This window comes from Scyliorhinus canicula, chromosome 16 (genome assembly GCF_902713615.1).
Source record: "Scyliorhinus canicula chromosome 16, sScyCan1.1, whole genome shotgun sequence".
Lineage (NCBI taxonomy): Eukaryota > Metazoa > Chordata > Chondrichthyes > Carcharhiniformes > Scyliorhinidae > Scyliorhinus > Scyliorhinus canicula.
The window spans coordinates 73,147,898-73,171,754 of NC_052161.1; the positions used below are offsets into that span (position 1 = coordinate 73,147,898).

The following is a 23,857-nucleotide window of genomic DNA, read 5'->3' on the forward strand; positions in this document are numbered from 1 at the left end:
ACCTGCACGTCTTTGGACACTGGGGCAATTTTAGCATGGCCAATCCACCGAACCTTTTTACTCTGATGTAAGAACAGAAGTTAAATTTCATTCTACAAGAAAAGCCTGGGAGGGCAGCATTAATTCGTCTAGAGTTACTGCATAGCTGGAAAAGCTGCATTCCAGATTTCTTTCCAACAAAATCTGACTGCAATTAGAACACTACACAGCAAGAAATCTGTCAAACATGGCAGAAAAAAACATGAGAAATTTCCTCCACGTGAGCCCAAAAGAACAAAATCAGGCTTTGTGCGAGTCAGCCTTATGTTGTCTCATATCAAAAAACTCCATTTGCCCAGCTTTTTGATAAAGAGTAAACTCCCTGCAATCAATGATTGATGGCATTTTCTAAATCCTACCAATGTGCCTGTAAGTTCATTTTAATAGTCACATGGTATCTGCACTTCCACAAGTCTGAATGATTCCCAACTGTGAACTTTGCTCCAGTTACTATGTAATTCACATACAACCCCCAAACATTAGTAGCATTTAACTTCTGTGACACAAGCATAGGCAGAGAGCAAAACAATCGTTAAGTTAATGATTTACTTTGACCTATTTAGATGCATTGTGACACTAAAGCATTCACTAGCCTCGATCTTCTCCAGGTCAATCTTTTGTAGTTCCCATTAACTTCCAAATGCACATGGTTGACGAGTCACTTTCTCATTGTAAATTTGATAAATATGTGAATGGATTAAAAACAGTCAACCACATAACAATGGAAATCCTAACCTATCAACTGTGTTGTCAGAACTCAATAAGAAATTGCAAAAAAATCAGCAAAAGTTTACCTTACAGATTACAATACACTAAATTCTTGTTTTGTGTAAATGGTTGTGGGTGGGGGGACGACAAAGAGAATAAATGACCGGTTTGTTGATATTAGAGGACCAATTTAAGAAAAACAATACGTGCATTTTACCAAAATGCACTGATCATTTCAACAACCATCTGCTCAATTTTTCCACATCTTGGCCCTATAGTTAGTTATTAGTAAAACTTCTATCAATGTGCAAGTCATCTCGTCAAGTAACTTGGCAACTTACCGACACAAACCCACATCATATCTGTCCATGTAACAGCACACCTTGTAGCTTTATCAACACATTGCAACTGCAGATTTTTTTCCCTGATAAACTTGCTTTACAAGAATGATGGAATTTCAGCCATAGAAATGTCCATGTGAGGCTAATGGCTATAAATCTCCCTAAATCTAACCGAGACGAGTAGCAACAGAAAAGCAGCTTTATTTGCAAAAGATGAATAACTTGTGGAGGTTTAACCATGTACACAGCAAGATGTGGAATTTCACTTTTGCACCAAAAGCATTGAAACTTTAATGTAAAAACAGAATGAGACACCGTTGTTGAGAACTCATCAACATGCCCTGCAGAGGCCTCAATGAAAAATGACCATTTCGGCAAAGAATCAGAAGCATATGGTATCCATGAAACAGTACTTGAATGACATCACATTTCAAAGAGGAGGAAGAAAAAATGGACAACATAAGAGAAGTGCTTGCTAAAACTGCACAACATTTACCTATTCAAGATGCATCATTCAATCCTCTAAACACATAGAGGAAGAACTTATCCCTGAAAGACTACTGAAATTACTTCAAAGCATTCAAATCAAAACCCCAGGAACACACAGGAAACAGCAGTGTACACTGTCATATACTGAAAAAACTTGCAATGCCATGTATCCATTTGACTTAAAACAGACTGAAATAATTTATATTCTATGAACTGCACAAAACTATAAATAAAACATTCTCAACTAATTAAGGCTTACAGTTCAAAATAATCACTATGCACCAATAGCACAGACATTTACCACCTTCACATTTCAAACTTCAGACTAAGCACCAACAATTTCAGCTTGCTCTCTAATAAACTAAACAAAATGATCACAAATATTTACTGAACTATAAAACTATCATCTTAAACTTGCACTTACTGTACCAACAACTCAAATTAAATTTTAGACATCGGGTTGGAATTTGCTGGCCAGTCCTGCCAATGGCGACTTCCAGCTATGGTTCCCTAGTGGCAGAGGGTGCAAAATTGGAGTCCCTGTCGACAACTATGGGACCAGAAGATCCCGCTGCCGGCCAATGGCAGGTCGCCTCTGCCACTGCAAAACACGTCATTCATCATTTTGGAATTCACATTTTTAAGCCTGATCAACTGGTAGAGTGCTACAAACACGAGCCCTACGTTACAATAACAGAATGTTAAGATTTCATAATCTATACATTCTAGGGGATTTTTACAGTAACTTCATTGCAGTGTTAATGTAAGCATACTTATGACAACAATAAAGATTATTATTAGTAATTAACCCAATAAACATGATAAGAAGTATGCTTTTGGTGCAGTAGTTCCAATGACCACACTCACTGCCTGTTGCAATATCAATAACAAGCAAAAATTAGTAGCAAATATAATTATTGCTCACGTCTATGCCTATTTATTGCCACATAATCCTAAAGCTCTGAGCAAAATTATTTTTAATATCTATTAAGCCTTGCAGCTCCCCAGAGCCATACAAATAATTCCAAGCAAAATCCAAATTTATTTACGAGTAATTCTTCAGAGAAACTGTCAGCTTTTCGCGCCCCTCTAACAAAATACATTGATGCCCGACTATTTTGTTTTACTGTCTACTTCCTTCATTCATTTTAATCTCATCGTGGATCATCACTCACTCGGCAGTCTTTTTTTCCCCCTGAATGATATAAGAAACCAAATATGGGGCGGGATGCAGCAACACCTTGACTAAGAATTAAATCACACCGGCCGCAAAATATCTCTATCACCTCAAATATTTCCCTCTTCAAACCTATTTGTGGATAATTAAAAACTCCTACAGCTATAACTCTATGGTTAATGCATGACTCTGTAATTTGTCTACAATCTTCATTTTAAATTTGCTTTTCACTGTTCAGTAGTCTACAATATAATCTAATTATCTTGCTATTCCTTAACATAATCCAAAGAGATTTTGTTTGGACCATTTCTCTATTCAAATGTTAGCACTCGAATACCACTCCCCATCTACTTTTTCTTTTGTGTCTTGTCTTTCCATTATATTTAATTGCCGATCCTAACCCAGTCGCAATGACTGCAACAGTACCATGATTTCCTACCTTAATCAATTTTAGTTCTTCTATTTTCTTTTCTATTTAGTGAATCTATATTAATACAATTTCATTTTTAATTCCTGCAATTTGGTTAATTTTCTTTCTTTACCTTTACACATACCATTTTTAAAAAATTAAACTATCTTGTTTTGTTTAACACACTTTCAGCTTGCTTAATTGTCCATTCTAGATGCACCCTTGGACTTGTTCTCTGCTTGCAGCAGCTTGTAACTTAATGAAAACATTGCTCTTGTAGCTTAATCTGAATTTTTTTCTGCGGCAAGAGAGATGATTGCAGTTGAGGAAAAAGCAAGATGTGTCTGAAGCTCTGGTATGGAGGCTTGCATCATCAGAATCTGGTGGAGATGGAGGAACTGGGAAAATGGGATAGAGTCCTTCCAGGAAGCAGGGTGTAAGGAAAAGTTACAGTAGTTGCAGGAGTCAATGGGCTCATAATGAATATTAGTTGATAACCTATCACAAGAAATGGAAATCTCCAGGAAGATCGAGCATATAGACACTGACATTAAGTTTCTACAAAGATGCAAGAAAGCAGACAAGATTCCGAAAGGGCTACAGATCACAAACCCCCTCAAGTCAACGTACAACACAGACTACGCTGAGAGACTCTGCCATTGCACCTCTCTCACGCTCCCCTACCACCTCGTACGCCAGCTCTACAGCAGATGATGCAACCTGGAAACCAAGATAGAGGCGATATTCTCAACTTGCGCTCAGGACGCAGCAGACCAGCTGCGGAACACCGCCAAACAGATGAGACAACAATACTATGCCACCTATATGCACACCAAGAACAGGAAGCTTGAGGAACGCGGCATGAGCACCAGCAGCAACCAAGCCTCCCCCAGTACCACAGTACATAGAACATAGAACAGTACAGCACAGAACAGGCCCTTCGGCCCTCGATGTTGTGCCGAGCCACGATCACCCTACTCAAACCCACGTATCCACCCTATACCCGTAACCCAACAACCCCCCCCTTAACCTTACTTTTTAGGACACTACGGGCAATTTAGCATGGCCAATCCACCTAACCCGCACATCTTTGGACTGTGGGAGGAAACCAGAGCACCCGGAGGAAACCCACGCACACACGGGGAGGACGTGCAGACTCCGCACAGACAGTGACCCAGCCGGGAATCGAACCTGGGACCCTGGAGCTGTGAAGCATTTATGCTAACCACCATGCTACCCTGCTGCCCCAAAGTAGAAAACAATACAGGGAAATCTATTGTCAACTTGTCGGACTGCACCCTTCAACTAGACAAAATCGAAGTCCTCAGCAGAGGGCTCAATTTCTGCACCACCATCAAAATGGACACCATCAGTCTTGCGGCAGACACGGAGGAATTCATCACGCGAATGAGGCTCCGGGAATTCTTCCACAGACCCCAAGAGGCCGACAGCGAACCGAACGAGACTACCAATGAACTGCGGAACAGCAGACCGAGAGATCTGCAGTGCGGCAACCGAAGAGGAAAGAGTCAATTGGACCCCTCCGGAAGGCCGCTGCCCTAGGCTTGACATGTATGCTCAAGCCGTCGGGAGTTGCGTCAATGCCAGATTCATCAGTCGCATTCACAAGACAGTCCCGAACGTCACGCAAGCACATCGTAACGCCATCTGCGCTCTCAAGGCCAACCGCAACATTGTCATCAAACCAGCAGACAAAGGAGGGGCCACCGTCATACTGAACAGAACGGACTACTGCAAAGAAGTATACCGACAACTCAACAACCAGGAACACTACAGACAGTTACCCGCAGATCCGACCAAGGAACACATCCGCCAACTCAACAGACTGATCAAGACCTTGGATCCAGACCATCAGAGCACCCTATGTGCTCTCATCCCACATACTCCCCACGTTGGGAGATCTCTACTGCCTCCCGAAAATACACACGGCCAACACACCAGGCCGTCCTATCGTTTCAGGCAATGGGACCCTGTGTGAGAACCTCTCTGGCTACAGAGAGGGCATCTTGAAACCCATCATACAAGGTACGCCCAGCTTCTGTCGCGACACGACGGACTTCCTACAGAAACTCAGCACCCATGGACCAGTTGAACCAGGAACATTCCTCGTCACAATGGACGTCTTGGCACTCTACGCCAGCATCCCCCATGACGATGGCATTGCTGCAATCAGATGCATTCTTGGACACACTCATCTCCATCAAGGACGGCCACCTCAGCACTTCGCTTTATCGCAAGTCTAGGGATAACCTCACGATGCTCCACTTCTCCAGCTTCCACCCTAAACACATTTTAAAAAGCCATCCCCTATGGACAAGCCCTCCGTATACACAGGATCTGCTCAGACGAGGAGGAGCGCAACAGACATCTACAGATGCTGAAAGATGCCCTTGTACGAACGGGATATGAAAATGAAATGAAATGAAATAAAAATCGCTTATTGTCACGAGTAGGCTTCAATTAAGTTACTGTGAAAAGCCCCTAGTCGCAAAATTCCGGCGCCTGTCTGGGGAGGCTGGTAGGGGAATCGAACCGTGCTGCTGGCCTGCTTGGTCTGCTTTAAAAGCCAGCGATTTAGCCTCGTGAGCTAAACCAGCCCCTATGGCGCTCAACTCATCGATCAACAGTTCCAACGCGCTACAGCAAAAAACCGCATCGACTTCCTCAGAAGACAAACACAGGACACAACCAACAGAGTACCCTTCATCGTCCAGTACTTTCCCGGAGCAGAGAAACTACGACATCTTCTTCGCAGCCTTCAACACATCATCGATGAAGATGAACATCTTGCCAAGGACATCCCCACACCCCCACCACTTGCCTTCAAACAACCGCACAACCTCAAACAAACCATTGTTTGCAGCAAACTACCCAGCCTTCAGAACAGCGACCATGACACCACACAACCCTACCATGGCAATCTCTGCAAGACGTGCCAGATCATCAACATGGATACCACCATTACACGTGAGAACACCACCCACCAGGTACGCGGTACATACTCGTGTGACTCGGCCAATGTTGCCTACCTCATATGCTGCAAGAAAGGATGTCCCGAAGCGTGGTACATTGGCGAGACCATGCAGACGCTGCGACAACGAATGAATGGGCATCGCGTGACAATCACCAGGCAGGAATGTTCCCTTCCAGTCGGGGAACACTTCAGCAGTCAAGGGCATTCAGCCTCTGATCTCCGGGTAAGTGTTCACCAAGGTGGCCTTCAGAACGCGCAACAACGCAGAATCGCTGAGCAGAAACTTATAGCCAAGTTCCGCACGCATGAGTGCGGCCTCAACCGGGACCTGGGATTCATGTCGCATTACATTCATCCCCCACCATCTGGCCTGGGCTTGCGAAATCCTACCAACTGTCCTGGCTTGAGACAATTCACACCTCTTTAACCTGGGGTTACCCATATCTCTGCATCTGTAAAGATTTAATTGCCTGCAAATGCTCGCATTCTAAGCATTGTCTGGCATCTTTAACTTTGTCTATATAGATGTTTCTGGAACATACCTCTTCATTCACCCGAGGAAGGAACAGTGCTCCGAAAGCTAGTGTTTGAACAAACCTGTTGGACTTTAACCTGGTGTTGTAAGACTTCTTACTGTGCTCACCCCAGTCCAACGCCGACATCTCCACATCACAAGAAATGAAGACAGAGAAGTCAAAGGGGAGACAAAAGTCAGATGAACGAAGTGAAACTGAGAAAAGAATGGAAATTATAAGCAAAGTTGATTCAGGGCAGACACGGCACTGATACACTCATTAATATATCATGAAATGAACTGAGGAAAGCGGTCCAAGTAAAATGGGAACAAGGAATGTTCTACATATCCCAGAAAAAAGGCAGGCACAGCCTTATCAGTACACCCACAGCAACACCTTTTATTTAAAGAAAGTGGGATGAGCAAAAAGGGATATTGTTTAATGAGAGATAAAGTTCTCACAAGTGGATGAGGGTTCTGGTCAATTAATTGGTTGGAAGAAGCAGAGTCCTCAGACCATCCTGGTGGGGGATGATGGTGTTGAGACATTGGCCATTCACGGTGAAGAGAAGCCAGTTAGAGTTATGAAATCAGAAACTGTTAAAGTGAACATGGATACTGGAAGAGTCGCAGATGTAGGCCGAGGGAGACAGGACAAGAGGGGAAAAAGTTGAAGTGGGAGGAAATCAGTTCAGTGGTCAGGAACAGGCTAAATTAATTGGTCTACCAGGGCAAACCTGTTTGTGGATTTTGGGAAGGAGATAGAAGTGAGCTTTATAGGGATAAGGAAAACATGAGCTAGGAAGCTCTGGAGGTGAAGTCAGTAATTGTTCTCGAGTCTCTGGAACCAGTTGCCAGAGGCAGTAGTAGAGGCAAGTACAATTTTGGGTTTTGGGCTAAATTGGGACTACAGAGGGAGGGGTCTAGGTGCAGGGAGAACATGGAGATGTGTGAAAGAGTATGTTGAGCTGAGGGAGGACATCTGACCAAACAAGTGGATATGGAGGTGAAGGTGATAGAAGAACAGCTCAATGTCATGCTGAGCTTAAAATTAAGGTGCTCAGGTGGGGGCAAAGAACAGATCATTCAGTGTCACAGAAAGAGGAAGGTCAGAAGGTTTCGTGACTACACGTCAAGAGATGAAATCAGGGTGAGTGGGTTACGAGATAGTAAAAGGAAAGATATCTGGAGGCATGTTAGTACCAATGTCTTGATGGAGAAAGAGAAAATGAGTCAATTGATGAAAATAAACTGCAGAGCAGGATAGTTTTGAGATAGTGTGTGCCAGTGCTGATGAACATAAAGGTAAAGATAGTGCCGTGAGCTACCACATGAACAGTGTGTGGATCTCAGGGTACAACAAGAAAAGCAATCCAAGGAATGTTAAATATTTAGGAGGTCCTTGAAGTCACATGGAACTGAAACACGAAGAGTGGAATTTCAGTTGGAATCCACACTGAATAAGTTGGAGCTGAAGACAGTTGCTGAGGAAGAAAATGTGACTGCTGTTACGATCCCAGTTGGTGCCATAAGTGGACAGGAAGATCCCAGAATGGAACCCTAGCTCAAAAGACCATGGGCGGAATTCTCCCCCCCACGCCATGTGGGAGAATCGCCGGAGCGCCGCGTGAGTCCCGCCACACCGCCCCGGCACCCTCACGCGATTCTCCCACCCCCCCAAACCAGTGCGGCGAGAATCACGGCTGATTCCGGATGGGCCGAGCAGCCGCCCCAACATGACACGTTCCCGCCGGCGCCATCCACACCTGGTCGCTGCCGCAGGATCTGCGCGGGACCGCTGAGGGGGGGGGGGGCCTCCGATGGGGTCTGGCCCGCGATCGGGGCCCACCGATTGGCGGGCCGACCTCTCTAAAGGAGGACCTCCTTTCCTCCGCTGCCCCGCAAGATCCATCCTCCATCTTCTTGCGGGGCAGCCTCGGGGAGGACGGCAACCGCGCATGCTCAGGTGACTTCATTTACGCGACGCCGGCCACGTCATTTACGGACATACTGGCGCTCGAGGGTGTGCAGAGGAGATTCACTAGGTTAATCCCAGAGCTGAAGGGGTTGGATTATGAGGAGAGGTTGAGTAGACTGGGACTGTACTCGTTGGAATTTAGAAGGTTGAGGGGGGGATCTTATAGAAACATATAAAATTATGAAGGGAATAGATAGGATAGATGCGGCCAGGTTATTTCCACTGGCGGGTGAAAGCAGAACTAGGGGGCATAGCCTCAAAATAAGGGGAAGTAGATTTAGGACTGAGTTTAGGGGGAACTTCTTCACCCAAAGGGTTGTGAATCTATGGAATTCCTTGCCCAGTGAAGCAGTTGAGGCTCCTTCATTAAATGTTTTTAAGATAAAGATAGATAGTTTTTTGAAGAATAAAGGGATTAAGGGTTATGGTGTTTGGGCCGGAAAGTGGAGCTGAGTCCACAAAAGATCAGCCATGATCTCATTGAATGGCGGAGCAGGCTTGATGGGCCAGATGGCGTACTCCTGCTCCTAGTTCTTATGTTCTTAAATAAATGCCGTAAAACTACGTTTGTAGGGCAGCACAGTGGCGCAGTGGGTTAGCACTGCGGCCTCACGGCGCCGAGGTCCCAGGTTTGATCCCGGCTCTGGGTCACTGTCCGTGTGGAGTTTGCATATTCCCCCCCGTGTTTGCATAGGTTTCACCCCCACAACCCAAAAACGTGCAAGCTAGGTGGATTGGCCGTGCTAAATTGCCCCTTAATTGGAAAAAATGAATTGGGTACTCTAAAAAATTTTTTAAAGTACCTTTGTTTTGTGAGGGCCACGAAGAATCCAGCACGAGTTTCAGGATTGAAAGAAATAACATTTATTTACAATAACATATATAACAGCAGCAGCAACTTCACTTACTGCTCACTCTCCTCCAGCCGGATCCAAACTGGCCAGCTTTATTTATGCAGGGAACCTGCTAATGATGTCTCCGCCCCCCTCATTGTGGAAGCTCATACTCCCAAAGGATTGTGGGATTGCCATTAGTCCCCAGCCGGCAGGTTATAACACTTTGTTTCCCTAACACTGCGAAAGCAGATTCTGGTGAATGCCTGATCAAACAAGAGAAGGGAAATGGAAAGCAAAGCAATGAAGATGAATGAGGTAAAAGAGGCAAGTGGAAATCCTGACACAAAGAGCAGAACTTCTTCCAAGGTTAGCATTCTTGGAAAAGTAGCAGTGAATTAGGCATGAATCAAAATGCAGAATCCCACAGACGCTGGAAATCTTTCTTAAAACCTATTACATGTCTAACTTTCCCGGTTGTGATAAAAGGTCATCGACCCGGAAAATTAATACTATTTCTCTCTCCACAGATGTTGCATGAAATCACAAGGATCACGAGCTTTTTCTGCAAAATATCTTAAACAGTATTTGAAAAGAGAAAAACAACATTGTTTTAGTCAGACTGCCGAGTTCTCATGAAGTATGTCTAATTTAAATGTTAATCCATGGTATCAGGTGCTGATCGTCCTGCTAAGACTCGGAGCACCAGCTCACCGAGCAGAAATTTGTGAGTAGTTACTTTCAGGCTCTGGGCCCTGAACTCAGAATGCAAGCTGTTGAATTTTTCAAGGAAAACAGGGACTGAGCTTGTAACCATTTATGTTGACACATCCAATCCCCTTCTAGGAACAACCCAGTTAAAACTGTCCATTTCTAAACAGGTTGGAAGGAGTAGCAAACGAGAAGCTAGACTTGGTTATCCTGACTCCTCGAGCACTCGTGGTCTTAAATGATTAATTCGACTAGAATAGGTTTTGCAAGCTTCACTCTGTCCTTTGGCAACATACAGTCTAACCACCAGCTACGTCAGCAACTGGTAAAAGCATTACTATTTTTGGAGCACAACTTCAATCCAAATGTCTTGCAAGACAGTCAAAATGTGTTGCAAGAGAATAAATTCCAGTCTGAGAGAAAAAGCGTATGCGATCTTCATATGGCACAGCTGTCATTGTACCAAAAAAGAGAAAGGTTAAGTACGTTACATTATTGACAATCACATATCTTAACGGAATGGTAATATGTGTGTGGTCTTACAATTTTAGTAAACAGAGGATGCCAAGAAGGAGAATGCTAGAGAATTCTACTCATGCGCACACATTTCACTTAGTAACAGAGTACTGTCGCATAAACTTTCCACAACCTTCACTCCCTCTGATGAATCTGACACAGATCAGTTAACTCAGGAAGTTCTCAGGTTTCGAAAATGCAGCAGAAACCAAAAATGCAGCAGAAACCATAACTGCACTTTGCACACACAGGCTTATGGTAACATGTGGGCTTTTAATATTAGATTTGCAATCAACTGACTTACAAAATAGTTTGGCATTATATTTATTTTCTTCTCAGAGAGAAGCACCCGAAACAGTGGTTAGATTTAATTTGATTTCCATTTTTAAATGTCCCTTAGTTAAGAGTTTCTCAGCACATTTTCTTGACAAATGGCCTCATCAGTAAGCAATGTACCAATAACTTTTTGAATTAATTATAAAATATTAGATATCAGCTTGGCTCTCAGGGTTTAAGCCTCACTGTAAGACTTAGTACTGCACTTCAGCATTAAGCAACTGTTACTGCGCAAGTTTATTCCAGATATGCCCTTTTTGGGTCTAATATTTAAGCAAGGCCCACAACTTGTCTGTTGAGATGAATGTGAAAGATCACACTGCAGATCAACATCTGAAGAAGAACATGGAGCTTCAGGAGTCCAGAGGCTCTGATAAGGCAATGAATTAAAGCAGCTACATTATTTTCTTTACCAAAGTTCCTCCATCAACATTTGGAAGGAACCAGACCCAGATAATGCCTAGAATAATAACATGATTCATGCAACGACCCTTCATGTTGATTCCCTTAGTTCCTATTTCTTTTATTTTGGCCCATGAATCTTTAATGGAGACATACCTTTTAAGTCAAGCACAGGATGTAAGGAACGCAAAAGTGACAAAATAATACACTGTGTTATAAAGTTTTGTACTTTGGGCAGAGGTACCCAGGCTTTATGGCACCCAATTGATTGAGAGGTTTGTTTGGATTGGTTGGCTGGTGGCAAATGGATTAGCCAGATAGCGAGTATACAGTGAAAACCATTACAAGCTGAATGAAATGATAACATCTATCTAGGTTGATTCCGGAGTTGAGAGGATTGGCTTATTAGGAGAGACTGAGTACTCATTGGAATATTGAAGAATGAGGGGGGGATCTGATAGAAACAAATAAAATTATGAAGGGAATAGTTAAAATAGAAGCAGGGAGGTTGTTTCCACTGGTGGGTGAAATTAGAACTAAGGGGCATAGCCTCAAAATAAGGGGGAGCAGATTTAGGACTCAGCTGAGGAGAAACTTCTTCAGGATTGTAAATCCATGGAATTCCCTGCCCAGTGAAGCATTTGAGGCTGCCTCGTTGAATGTTTTTAAGGATAGATTTTTGAACAGTAAAGGAATTAAGGGTTATGGTGAGCGGGTGGGTAAGTGGAGCTGAGTCCACAAAATGATCAGCCATGATCTTATTGAATGGCGGAGGAGGCTCAAGGGGCCAGGTGGCCTACTCCTGCTCCTAATTATTTTGCTCTTTTATTCTTATATATCTGAAAACCTAGGCTGCAGATCACACTAACCGGATGGACGGAGGGTGGGTGAGGGGGTTAGAGATTAGATAGTAGTTTACAAACAAGAAATTTTCAAATCTGGTGATTGTAGTTATTGGTCAGCCGCTTAAAATAAATGTTAATTTCAACCGTGTTGCAACTCTGGGTCAAGTGGGGCTGGAATTGACCACGTACTAGCCCAGAGCATCGAAGCAATATTTACAAAAAAGCAAATAAAAAATATATTGAAGAAAAACTGATTCACGAATTCTGAAGACTTGAATAGATTTTAAAAATCACTGAACATGATATTAATTATTTTTGTTCATGAGTTATGACCTAAAAGGTTACTATGTTTTACTAACCACAAAATTAAGTCAATGGCTGAGGAAACAAAATATAAAACAATATACAGGTGCAAAACCTCAGACTAAAATAGATCTGAAAATCTAAGGAACAGCTCACAAGTACAAAGAAACAGCAAACATAATCTCACCATACAATCAATGTTTCACAGTAATCACCATGCAAATAATTTTTGACTTGCTGTTTGTTCTGTCCTTCAGATTTCTTTCCCCTTTTTGGCAGACTTTCTGCAATATTGCCCTGAGCATTATGCAATTGCAAAATTCAACAACCTCCTGTCCAACCCACACATTGAACCTTCCTTCCACATGCCAGACTCAAATTCCCTTGGAAATGTAAACAAAAATAATGACAAGTTTAACAATTTTAGTGTTTTTGACTCTCCCTTTAAATAAGAAATCATTTCAAGGCGGTGTAGCTGTCGGCTGTATCCTTTACATTAGCCAGCTATTTATTTTCTGAAGGATACAGCTTTTATTGCTGAATATCACTTTAGCTGTTTACATTCGGGACTAACAAAACAGATGTTGAGAAACGCCAAAACAGACTGTGGCCCCAGCCTTGAACTACAGACAATGAACATTATTCTCTTTACAGAAACAGTAACACGCTGAACACATGAAATTAAACCTTGCCAGTGGAGCAAGATAGAACATGCTCAATAGTTTGGACATCTGTATTGCTTTGTGATATGGACACACTGCATGATTGTGCTCCCAAGCATGCCAATAAAACAGTTCTGGGCTTCAGGCCACAGCACTGGTGGTGACTATGAACCTATCAGGCCCTTGTTGCCACGGTTATTCACCCTGCTGTAGAACTGAATCTGCCATGATATTATTGCCTGTCACACAGCTGCGCCAACTCATTTGAAATGCAAATTCTGACTATGTATCCAACAGCTGCAGTCGCTCATGTCTTATCAAGCAGATATAAGAAACCTTTATCCAATTTATTTTTGAAATTTGGCATCACTTTCCCCTTCCTTCAATCGAAGATCTTTACTCCTCTTTTCATTCTGCCCTTAATTTAATATTTCTCTCATGAACTATATTTGTCTTTTCTTTCTTCTTGCTTCCTATACTCACTTTTACCCTTTTTCGAGGTTATCATATTTCTTTTCTTCAATCTCAAGCTTCCTTTCCTAGCTTAATGAGATGAGAGTTTGGTTGACTTTTTCCACTCTCTCTCCTTGACAAGGACCCTGTTGAAAGATTTTTCTTCAAACATTTAAGTAAAAATAATCAGTCATCTGAGGCCAGCAAAGAAAACCAGTAGTGTGACGCCAAGAAAGAGAGAAAGTCCATGGCCACCAAGAGGCCGGTCTAAAAGCTTTCGAGTAGAACTGGGGAATGCAGCCCACGACTGAGACAGTTTGCTATGCTGGGATCCCGTCCAAGTCTGCCACATGATGGATCCCTGCTAATAGGATGGACCAGCAAGATCAATGCTTATACATTTATCACAAATAATCAGATTCCTCAAGATGGCTTTCACTGGACATAATTGATGGGACAGCAAATATATCTGACAGGCACATTGCAGATTGATGCCATTCATGTAAATAAAAAAGAGAGTCAAGTTAAGAGATGCCATCTTTAGTATGGCTGGTTCCTTCTTGAACAACATTTGATAGAAGGTCTACAGTTTCAGAATTACCCAAAATAATTACCCAATTATTTTGAACACTCCAATTTTTGCCTTTTCCCTCTTCATTCCAAACACATGTTCATAATTAAATCAAAATTCTTCCACTATACATTTTTAAAGCTTTAGAGTACTATTATTCCACAAGAGTGTTGTTCAATGTTAGTCATTAGCCATGCACATATCTATTTCTGATTAATAAATAAAAAATAAACAGTGATGTTGGTCATTTGATCTCAAAACTCCTTTGCGTGGTGTAACCACATGGTCCTTAATCTTTTTGTACATTTGCTGGTATGATTGCAAGATGAAAAGCAGAATGTGCAGATATGTTGGAGGGGAAGAAAACTTAAGGAGGGTATCAAATCGGGAATTTTGAGAGTGACAGCTAAAGTTGTAGATAGCAAAATGTTCAAGAGCTCAGGAGAAAGGGAAACTGGAGCTAGGGCTGGTTTAGCACACTGGGCTAAATCGCTGGCTTTTAAAGCAGACCAAGGCAGGCCAGCAGCACGGTTCAATTCCCATACCAGCCTCCCCGAACAGGCGCCGGAATGTGGCGATGAGGGGCTTTTCACAGTAACTTCATTGAAGCCTACTCGTGACAATAAGCGATTTTCATTTCATTTCATTCATGGTTGATTGATTTGAAGGTTTTTTTTTTGAGAATTGGCACACAGACAGCAGTTTTGAAAGGGTGTAGGACAGTACCTGGAAGAGATTTATCTATTCCAACTATTTATCATGTTGGTTTATATAGGACCAGGACAGTAATTTAATGGAATAGTCAAGGGAGCAGATGGGACTGTCATTGACAAAATAAGCTTGGAGGGGGAAATGTGGCAAAATATAAAGCAAAGCTAAGTTCAGGGCTAGGATTGGGAGGGGAGGCAAACAGGAGGTTTGGCTTGGTGGGCAAGGGAAAGCAGGGAAACAGTAGAGGCATCTTAATGGATGCTCTCAATCTTGGTGGACAAAGATACCCATGAGGTCTCGGCAATTGTTGGGAGCCAAAGGTGGAGGAGACAGGAGGGATCACTTCAAAGGAAATGGGTGATCATTCAGAGACAATGCCTGTGGTTGTCGTTGCATTCAGGATGATCCAAGAATACCAAGAGCACTAGTGATATTTGACAGACGCGAATGAAGCCACTGGCAGTAGAACTTCATGTGGTCAAGCCAGGTATGATGATACCTGGGCAGCACAGTAGCACAGTGATAAGCACAGTTGCTTCACAGCTCCAGGGTCCCAGGTTCGATTTCCGGCTTGGGTTACTGTCTGTGCGGAGTCGACACGTTCTCCCTGTGCCTGCGTGGGTTTCCTCCGGGTGCTCTGATTTCCTCCCACTGTCTAAAGATGTGCAGGTTAGGTGGATTGGCCATGCTAAATTGCCCTTGGTGTCCAAAAAAGGTTAGGTGGGGTTACTGGGTTATGAGGTTGGGTTGGAAATGTGGGCTTAGGTGGGGTGCTCTTTCAAGGGCCGGTGCGACTCGATGGGCCAAATGGCCTCCTTCTGCACTGTACATTTTATGATTCTATAATAGCTAAGCCAGTTGTACATCACTCACTCAAGACTGCAAAACCTGGGATTTGAGGCAGTGAAGTGGGCCATCCTGGGGATGGAAGAGAATAAATATTTTGCTGTGATTAAAGACATGATGTGGAAATGACTGGTAAAAATCAAAATCGTAGAGAAGTATCATGGAAAATTGAGGGCATAAAGCTAGGCAGTTTGCAGCATTAATGCGCAAGTTAAGTCAGCTGACAGAAGGCTTCTTTTTCTAATGTGGACACCGAAAATGTCATTGGGAAACAGCTAGAGGGGATGAGTTGTGAGAGATACACAGAAGTGATCAAACAACAGCAGTAAAGTGGCCATCAGTTAGTGAAGATTTAGTCAACATTTCATCAATGAATTCATGGATTACAAAAGGTCTTGTTCCCCAGTAAATAGCTATTCTGAAAGGAAATTCCACAATGACCACCTGGTCATTATGATCGCCTGCTGAGGTTCAACCAGACGGTGATGGGTGGGATGAGCAGGGTGAGAAAGAGGTTGGTGACGTAAGCTCCTAAATTAAGTGGTTAGTTTGACAAAAATGGAACCTGCCCCAGCACATCTGCTGCTGCAACCCTCATCCATGCCTTTGTTACCAGCACACTTCTGGCTGGCTTCCCACACTCCACTCTCCTTAAACATAACATAGAGATGGCGCCGTTGGACTGGGATGGGCACAGTAAGAAGTCTTACAACACCAGGTTAAAGTCCAACAGGTCTATTTGGAATCACTAGCTTTCGGAGCACAGCTCCTTCATCAGGTGAGTGAAGGACCTGCACGCCGAAAGCTAGTGATTCCAAATAAACCTGTTTGACTTTAACGTGGGGTTGTAAGACTTCTTACTTAAGCATAACAATCATTCAAAACTCTATGTTTGCCGATCTACATTGGGCTCTGGTGAAATAATGCACTAATATTAAAATTCTGTCTTTACTTTCAAATCCCTCTATGGTCTAGTCCCTCTCTAACACTAATCTCCCCCAGCTCCTCAACCCCCTGAAATATCTGCACTCCTCTAATTCTGGCCTCTTTAGCATACAGAATTTTAATTGCTCCACCACTGGTGACCATGCCTACTGTTGCCCAGGCCCCAAGCTCTGGAATACCACCATCAAACTTTTCATGGGTTTACCTCCACTTCTTACTGCATGCTAAAACCTATCTTCTTGACCAAGTTGTTAGCCGTTTGCACTAATATTACATTGTATGTTTGATAATGCTTCTGTGAACAAAGAACAAAGAAAAGTACAGCACAGGAGCAGGCCCTTCGGCCCTCCAAGCCTGTGCCAACCATGCTGCCCGTCTAAACTAAAATCTTCTACACTTCCGGGGTCCGAAAGAACAAAGAAAAGTACAAGAACAAAGAAAAGTACAAGAACAAAGAAATGTACAAGGGGCATGGAAAGTTACATTACATTAAAGGTTCTACATAAATACAAGGAGCTAGGAGATGTTGCGATGAAAAGGCAACAATGGGTGTCTCAGTGAGTTTTTTAACTCACAGTCATCGACATTGCAATAAGATATCATCAGTTGTGTGTAACAATGTGGCTTAGGGGAATTTTTCTACCTAAATCCTAATTTTAAAAATGCTTAAATTCCATAAAGAAAAGTTGAAAGTTAATGATTAAACGTAATATTTTTCAACATTACAAAAATTGTGGTCACAATAATTGTTGTCCTACCTGGTAGAGCTGGAAGGCACTATCCCCAGGTATAAAATTCAGTTGTTTATCCACAAAGAATTCTATTGCAATTAATAAATGAAGCACAGCTTTTCCCACTACAGACTTGAATGTCTAAACAAAGAAAAACAAGGAAATAACTTAGTTGAAGCTTGATTGATTAAATGCAGAGAAATTTGAACATCATTTTTGTCAGAGATCCTGAAACTAGTGAAAGAATAGATCTGCCATTGGGGTAAATACAATGTAGATAGTCAACAAATGCACAACAGGGATCTGATGATTTCAAGTTGGCTCAACATTAAAGCATGCATCTAATTATGCATTTTAAATTAATTGAATTCAAATGTCTTTCATTGTATTCTGCATAAAGTCAAAGTCCACTTCTGAATTATTGAGATATGATAAAAGTTGCATTTTCGATTGGAATACAGTTTCAGACTGTAAGATATATCTTCAATAAAAGTTTGCAAAATAATTTTATAAAAACAGAAAAACACAAATAGTGGGGAACACAATATAGGGAAACAAAATTTCACTAAGTTATTGTAAAGTATATCTATAACAAATACCGGAAAGAATATGAATCTTTAAAACTACTGCTGGACATAAAATATTAATACAAAATAGTACACAGTACAAAGATTACATTGTGTGTTTGATAATGCTCCTGTGAAGGGGCATGGAAAGTTACATTACATTAAAAGTTCTACATAAATACAAGTTGTTGTCAATGGGGCAGTTCGGAGTTGTTGCTGATGAAAAGGCAACAATGGGTGTCTCAGAGAGAAGCATTAAGAAGCAACAAAACAAATATCCACAGAGGACATGAACCTGGTTTGCATAGAGAAAAGCAATGTTGGTGAGTGCCACTGGTTCCTCGCCTTAACATGAGTTCTTGACTTTGGAAAAGGAGGAATAGTAGAGGAAAATGTTTATTGAGGGTTGGTTGGAGGGGGGAGTACTCATGTTTCTCTTTTTCCTTCAGGATTTTCCTGTTCCGCACATTTTATTTTCTTATATTTATTAGCGCAAATGAATTCTGCACTTTCCACACAGGGTCAGGGAAAAACAACACAGAAAATGTTCAGTTTATAGACAAACATATTGTCAACCTTGAAATGCCAAGTCACATAATTTGAACAAGAGGCTTTAAAGAAAAACCCCAGTCTGTATTAAAATAATTTTTTTAATTTTAGCAAACCAAAAATGTGTAGCCGAAGGCTCAAAATAAGGATTGTTATGATTCTTTACACCCAGGGCAGTGCGGTGGCACAGTGGTTAGCATTGCTGCCTCATGGCGTCGAGGGCCCAGGTGCAATCCCGGTTTTGGGTCACTGTCCGTGTGGAGTTTGCACATTCTCCTGGTGTTTGTGTGAGTTTCACCCCCACAACCCAAAGATGTGCAGGGTAGGTGAAGTGGCTATGGTAAATTGCCCCTTAATTGGAAAAAATTAATTGGGTACTCTAATAACATTTTTTTTTAAATTATTCTTTATGCCCTGAACAACAAAAAGTGGGTTAAAATCATCTTTGTGAGCATCCTATCTGGCTGCATCACAGCTTGGTATGGCAACTGCTCGGTCTAAGATCGCGAGAAACTGCAGACTGTGGTGAACACAACCCAACGCATCACACAAGCTTGGCACCCGCACATTAATTCTGCCACCGTGCTGCCTCAGGAAGGCAGACAGCATTATCAGAGACCCCTCCCACCCAGGCATTTCCTTCTTCCAGACCCATCCATCAGCCATAAGGTACAGAAGTCTGAAGATCTGCACATCCAGACATAGGAACAGCTTCTTCCCCACAGCTACAAGATTCCTAAAAAGACTTCCCCTCGGGCTGATCTGTTCCCTGTAAGAACACTATTCATGATGCCCTGTGCTGCTCTTGCTCTTGTTCATGTATTTGTTTCGTTTGGTCCCTTGTTCCTCACTGTTCCTCAAATTACTGTTTGTCGATGGACCATTTGTCAATGTACTCTGTTGATTATTCTTTTTGTCTACTATGTACGTACTGTGTGCGTATGTTCCCTTAGCTGCAGAAAAATACTTTTCACTGTACTTCGCTACATGTGAAATAAATCAAATCAAATAAATCAAATCAAATCTTCCTGGAGAGGTGGAAAATAATCTCCTGTAGATCAAAGCCCTGTTTCATTAAGGTAATGTTCTGTCCTTCTGTTGAAACATCCAACATTCAGACACAACAGAATGCATTTTGGAAAAATTATCCAAATAAGGTGAATCAACCTCATTGTATTGAATGGCATCATCCTTTCTACATCCTCAGTGCAAGCCCAAATGTCAGAAACAAGATGCCTCCAGACAACAGTAAATCACCCAAACAGGTGATTTTGTTTTTCGTTCCTCCAGACGCAACACCATTGCTGCCATTTGTTCACAGTATGGACATAGCATTTGTTTGCTCGCCTCTTTGAACTGTCCCCAAACACCAAAGGGGAAGGGAAAGTGAAAATTTGCAACTTGAAAATAATAGCAAAATATCCAAACTTGAGCACACACACACACAATAGTTGCTCTGTTACTATTGAGATGGAATTCGCACAGCAATGTAAATGGATTTCATAGGAACAGGAGGATCAGTGCATTATGAAACTGTTTCAGCTGCAGCAACTTCCATAAAATAAATGAGGTATATAATCCATGATTCATTGAAAGCAACAATATTTTCACCTTTGAGTTGCACTTGTTTAAAAAAAAAAACTGCCTGATCACAAAAAATTGGAACTGTATTCTTCATTCAGAGACCTGAAAAAAATTATGGCATGACAAATTTAAACTAACAATACAGGCACAGGAAGAATACCGTTTGTTCCAATACAAGAACCAGGGAATTCTTACATCATCCCAAGAGTTACTTCTTAAGTACTTAACATGCTGTGGAACTTTCCTCAGAGCAATAACTTGGAATTGGCAACACAACAGCTTAGAGCATTAGAGGTTTTATATACTGTTCCATTAAATGGTAAGACGTGGGTGTGAAGGTTCAGAGGCATTTTCCAACAGCCTTTCCTTCAATAAACAGCTCAATGACAGTTTTGCGTAGCAGATGGCATCTCTTACAAATTGAAACCCAACACATTTACTGTCTGCTGTACTGAGCTAGCTGTGGTGTGCAATGATTGCATGTATTGTATTTATTTTTTCTCTTGATCTGCATTAAATTTATTCTTTAAAAAATTGAATTCCTCTCATTGTGTAAACGTGGCCACTATTGATGTTGCTCTCCCACTGTGCCTAAACGTTACTAGCTCACATTCCACAGGTTCTTAATTTCATTTTAATTGCTCTGCCTTAAACAATCTTCAAAGCTTTTCCCACATTTTAAAAATCTGAATTAACTTCTTGAAAGCTTTGCCTGTCATATCTCCGCACTGCTTTTCCTTTAATAATCTTCACTGGAATCCTTAGTTCTCCCCAAGAGTTACAAAATCTTTTCCTTCTACCGGCCTCCTTGATCCAGTGTCCTCTGCCACCTCATTGCCAATCTCTTTGCTTATTGGTTAAATGTTTAACCTTTATCAGTTTCCAAACTAAATCCCCAATCCTCAGTGATACCTCTACCTCGGTCCATTGGCCTCCTGGAACTATGTATATAATCCATCTTCACTCTTTCCTCGGCTGTCAACATTTTTCAGTTTCTTGAAACTCTGCATGCACTTCCTGCTGCAGTCAGTTACCCATCACAATGTTAAACCATCCCAGTTGTTACGAAACACTGAAGTCACTGATTCAGCATTCATCAAATCACAGACAATCAACTAAAAATATTGCTTCTGCTGGTCATTTTGTCATACGTTTCTACGTACGAGATACTTTTGGAGACAAGGAGGAATTCAGTCATTCAATGCTGGGAGCTTCTGAGATTTACAGACACTTTCCTTCATTTCCAGTTCCTTCCAACAATTGAACTGAACAAGATCAGACTTGATTTTAAAGGGAAACAGAAATTCTGTTGCAGCAGAGTATTTTTGCACATTACACCCAAACAATCGAGTACGAAAAGCCTAAGGGATCATCGCCCAGGTTCTTAAATCAATTACTTCAACAAAGAAAAGAAAACTGTAATTTTGTCCACTTGAATTAAAAGTTTGCTAATGGCATGCATATTAAAGGACTCAAACTCATATGCCACTCCAAGAGGATAATGGATACCTATAAGACACCAGAAAAGGTGGTACTGTTCCTGCGTCTGCAACCGAGCAAGTTGATCAACGAATTGTCTAGATATTTATCGTGGCCAAGTGCAAAACAAAGTAATCGGTCAGTATTTAGGTCTCTAATGATTTAAATCGTATTACAGTGTGATAATTATAATGACTTATGACTTATAGGTCTGCAGAGGGTCTGCAGCAGGACCGTCACATTTGTACAATTTGAAAAATGCTGCAGAGTCCAATCAGAGGATGGCTTCTGGAGAAATGGGCTGTCGGGCCAGGGCTGTCTTGAAGCATGAATGAGGGGTGAGTGTGTGACAGACATAGATGTGTGAGTCAGTGAGGGAGATGTTTGTGAGTGTGTTTGAGAGAGCGCGAGAGTGTATAACTGGCTGACTTGGTGTGTGTGTGAGAGAGAGAGATTTGCTGTGTGTGTGAGAGAGAGAGAGAGAGAGAGAGAGAGACTTGGTGTGTGTGTGAGAGAGAGAGAGAGAGAGAGATTTGCTGTGTGAGAGAGAGAAAGAGAGAGAGAGGGAGGGAGACTTGGTATGTGTGTGAGAGAGAGAGAGACTTGGTGTGTGTGAGAGAGAGAGAGACTTGGTGTGTGTGAGAGAGAGAGAGACTTGGTGTGCGTGTGAGAGAGAGAGACTTGGTGTGCGTGTGAGAGAGAGAGAGGGACTTGGTGTGTGTGAGAGAGAGACTTGGTGTGTGTGCGAGAGAGAGAGAGAGAGACTTGGTGTGTGTGAGAGAGAGAGAGACTTTGTGTATGGAGCTGTTTAGCACAGGGCTAAATCGCTGGCTTTGAAAGCAGACCATGCAGGCCAGCAGCACGGTTCCCGTAACAGCCTCCCCGAACAGGCGCCGGAATGTGGCGACTAGGGGCTTTTCACAGTAACTTCATTGAAGCCTACTCGTGACAATAAGCGATTTTCATTTTTTTCATGTGAGAGAGAGAGGGAGAGACTTGGTGTGTGTGAGAGAGAGACTTGGTCTGTGTGTGTGAGAGAGAGATAGAGACTTGGTGTGTGAGAGAGAGATAGAGACTTGGTCTGTGTGTGTGAGAGAGAGATAGAGACTTGGTGTGTGTGTGAGAGAGAGATAGAGACTTGGTGTGTGTGTGAGAGAGAGATAGAGACTTGGTGTGTGTGTGAGAGAGAGGGAGAGACTTGGTGTGTGTGTGTGTGTGTGTGTGTGTGTGTGTGTGTGTGAGAGTGTGAGAGAGAGAGAGAGAGAGAGAGAGAGAGAGAGAGAGAGAGAGAGAGAGAGAGAGAGAGAGAGAGAGAGAGAGAGAGAGAGAGAGAGAGAGAGAAACTTGGGGCGCGATTCTCCAGAATCGCGGGAGGGCCGGGCGACTCACGACACGCCGCCCTGGCACACACCCCCGCGATTCTCCCACCCCCCGTTCGCAGACTTGGTGTGTGTGTGAGAGAGGTGCGGGTGTTCGAAATAAGTATCAACTTTCCAGCATCACTCCTCCCATTATAAATGACAAAAGGGAGGGCGGCAGTGGTTAGTCCTGCTGCCTCGCAGCACTAAGGACCCGTGTTCGATCCCGGCCCCGGGTCACTGTCCGTGTGGAGTTTGCACATTCTCTCTGTGTCTGTGTGGGTCTCACCCCCACATCCCAACAATTGGTGGTTAGCACTGTTGCTTCACAACACCAGGGTCCCAAGTTCGATTCCTGGCCAATGTCACCGTCCGTGTGGGATTTACACATTCTCCCCTTGTCTGCGTGGGTCTCACCCCCAGATACCAAAAAGTGTTAGTTAGCACTTTTGCTTCACATAACCAGGGTCCCAGGTTCGATTCCCAGCTTGGGTCACTGTCTGTGCAGAGTCTGCACGTTTTCCCTGTGTCTGCGTGGATTTCCTCCGGGTGCTCCGGTTTCCTCCCACAAGTCCCGAAAGACATGCTATTCGGTGAATTGGACATTCTGAATTCTCCCTCTGTGTACCCGAACAGGGGCCGGAGTGTGGCGACTAGGGGATTTTCACAGTAACTTCATGCAATGTTAATGTAAGCCTACGTGTGACAATAATAAAGATTATTATTATTATTATTATTATTATTAATAAAAGATGTGCAGGGTAGGTACGCTAAAAATGGAAAAAAAAATTTAGATACTCTAAATT

General features: G+C 42.6%; 1 protein-coding gene across 1 annotated transcript in view; it reads right to left on the bottom strand.

Moving 5' to 3' along the window:
- The window catches only part of jmjd1cb (jumonji domain containing 1Cb), a 499,252-nt gene that overhangs the window by 126,489 nt on the left and 348,906 nt on the right, over positions 1–23,857 (bottom strand). The window contains 1 exon segment of the mRNA XM_038773498.1: positions 17,543–17,656. Within this exon segment, the coding sequence (XP_038629426.1) occupies positions 17,543–17,656 (114 nt within the window).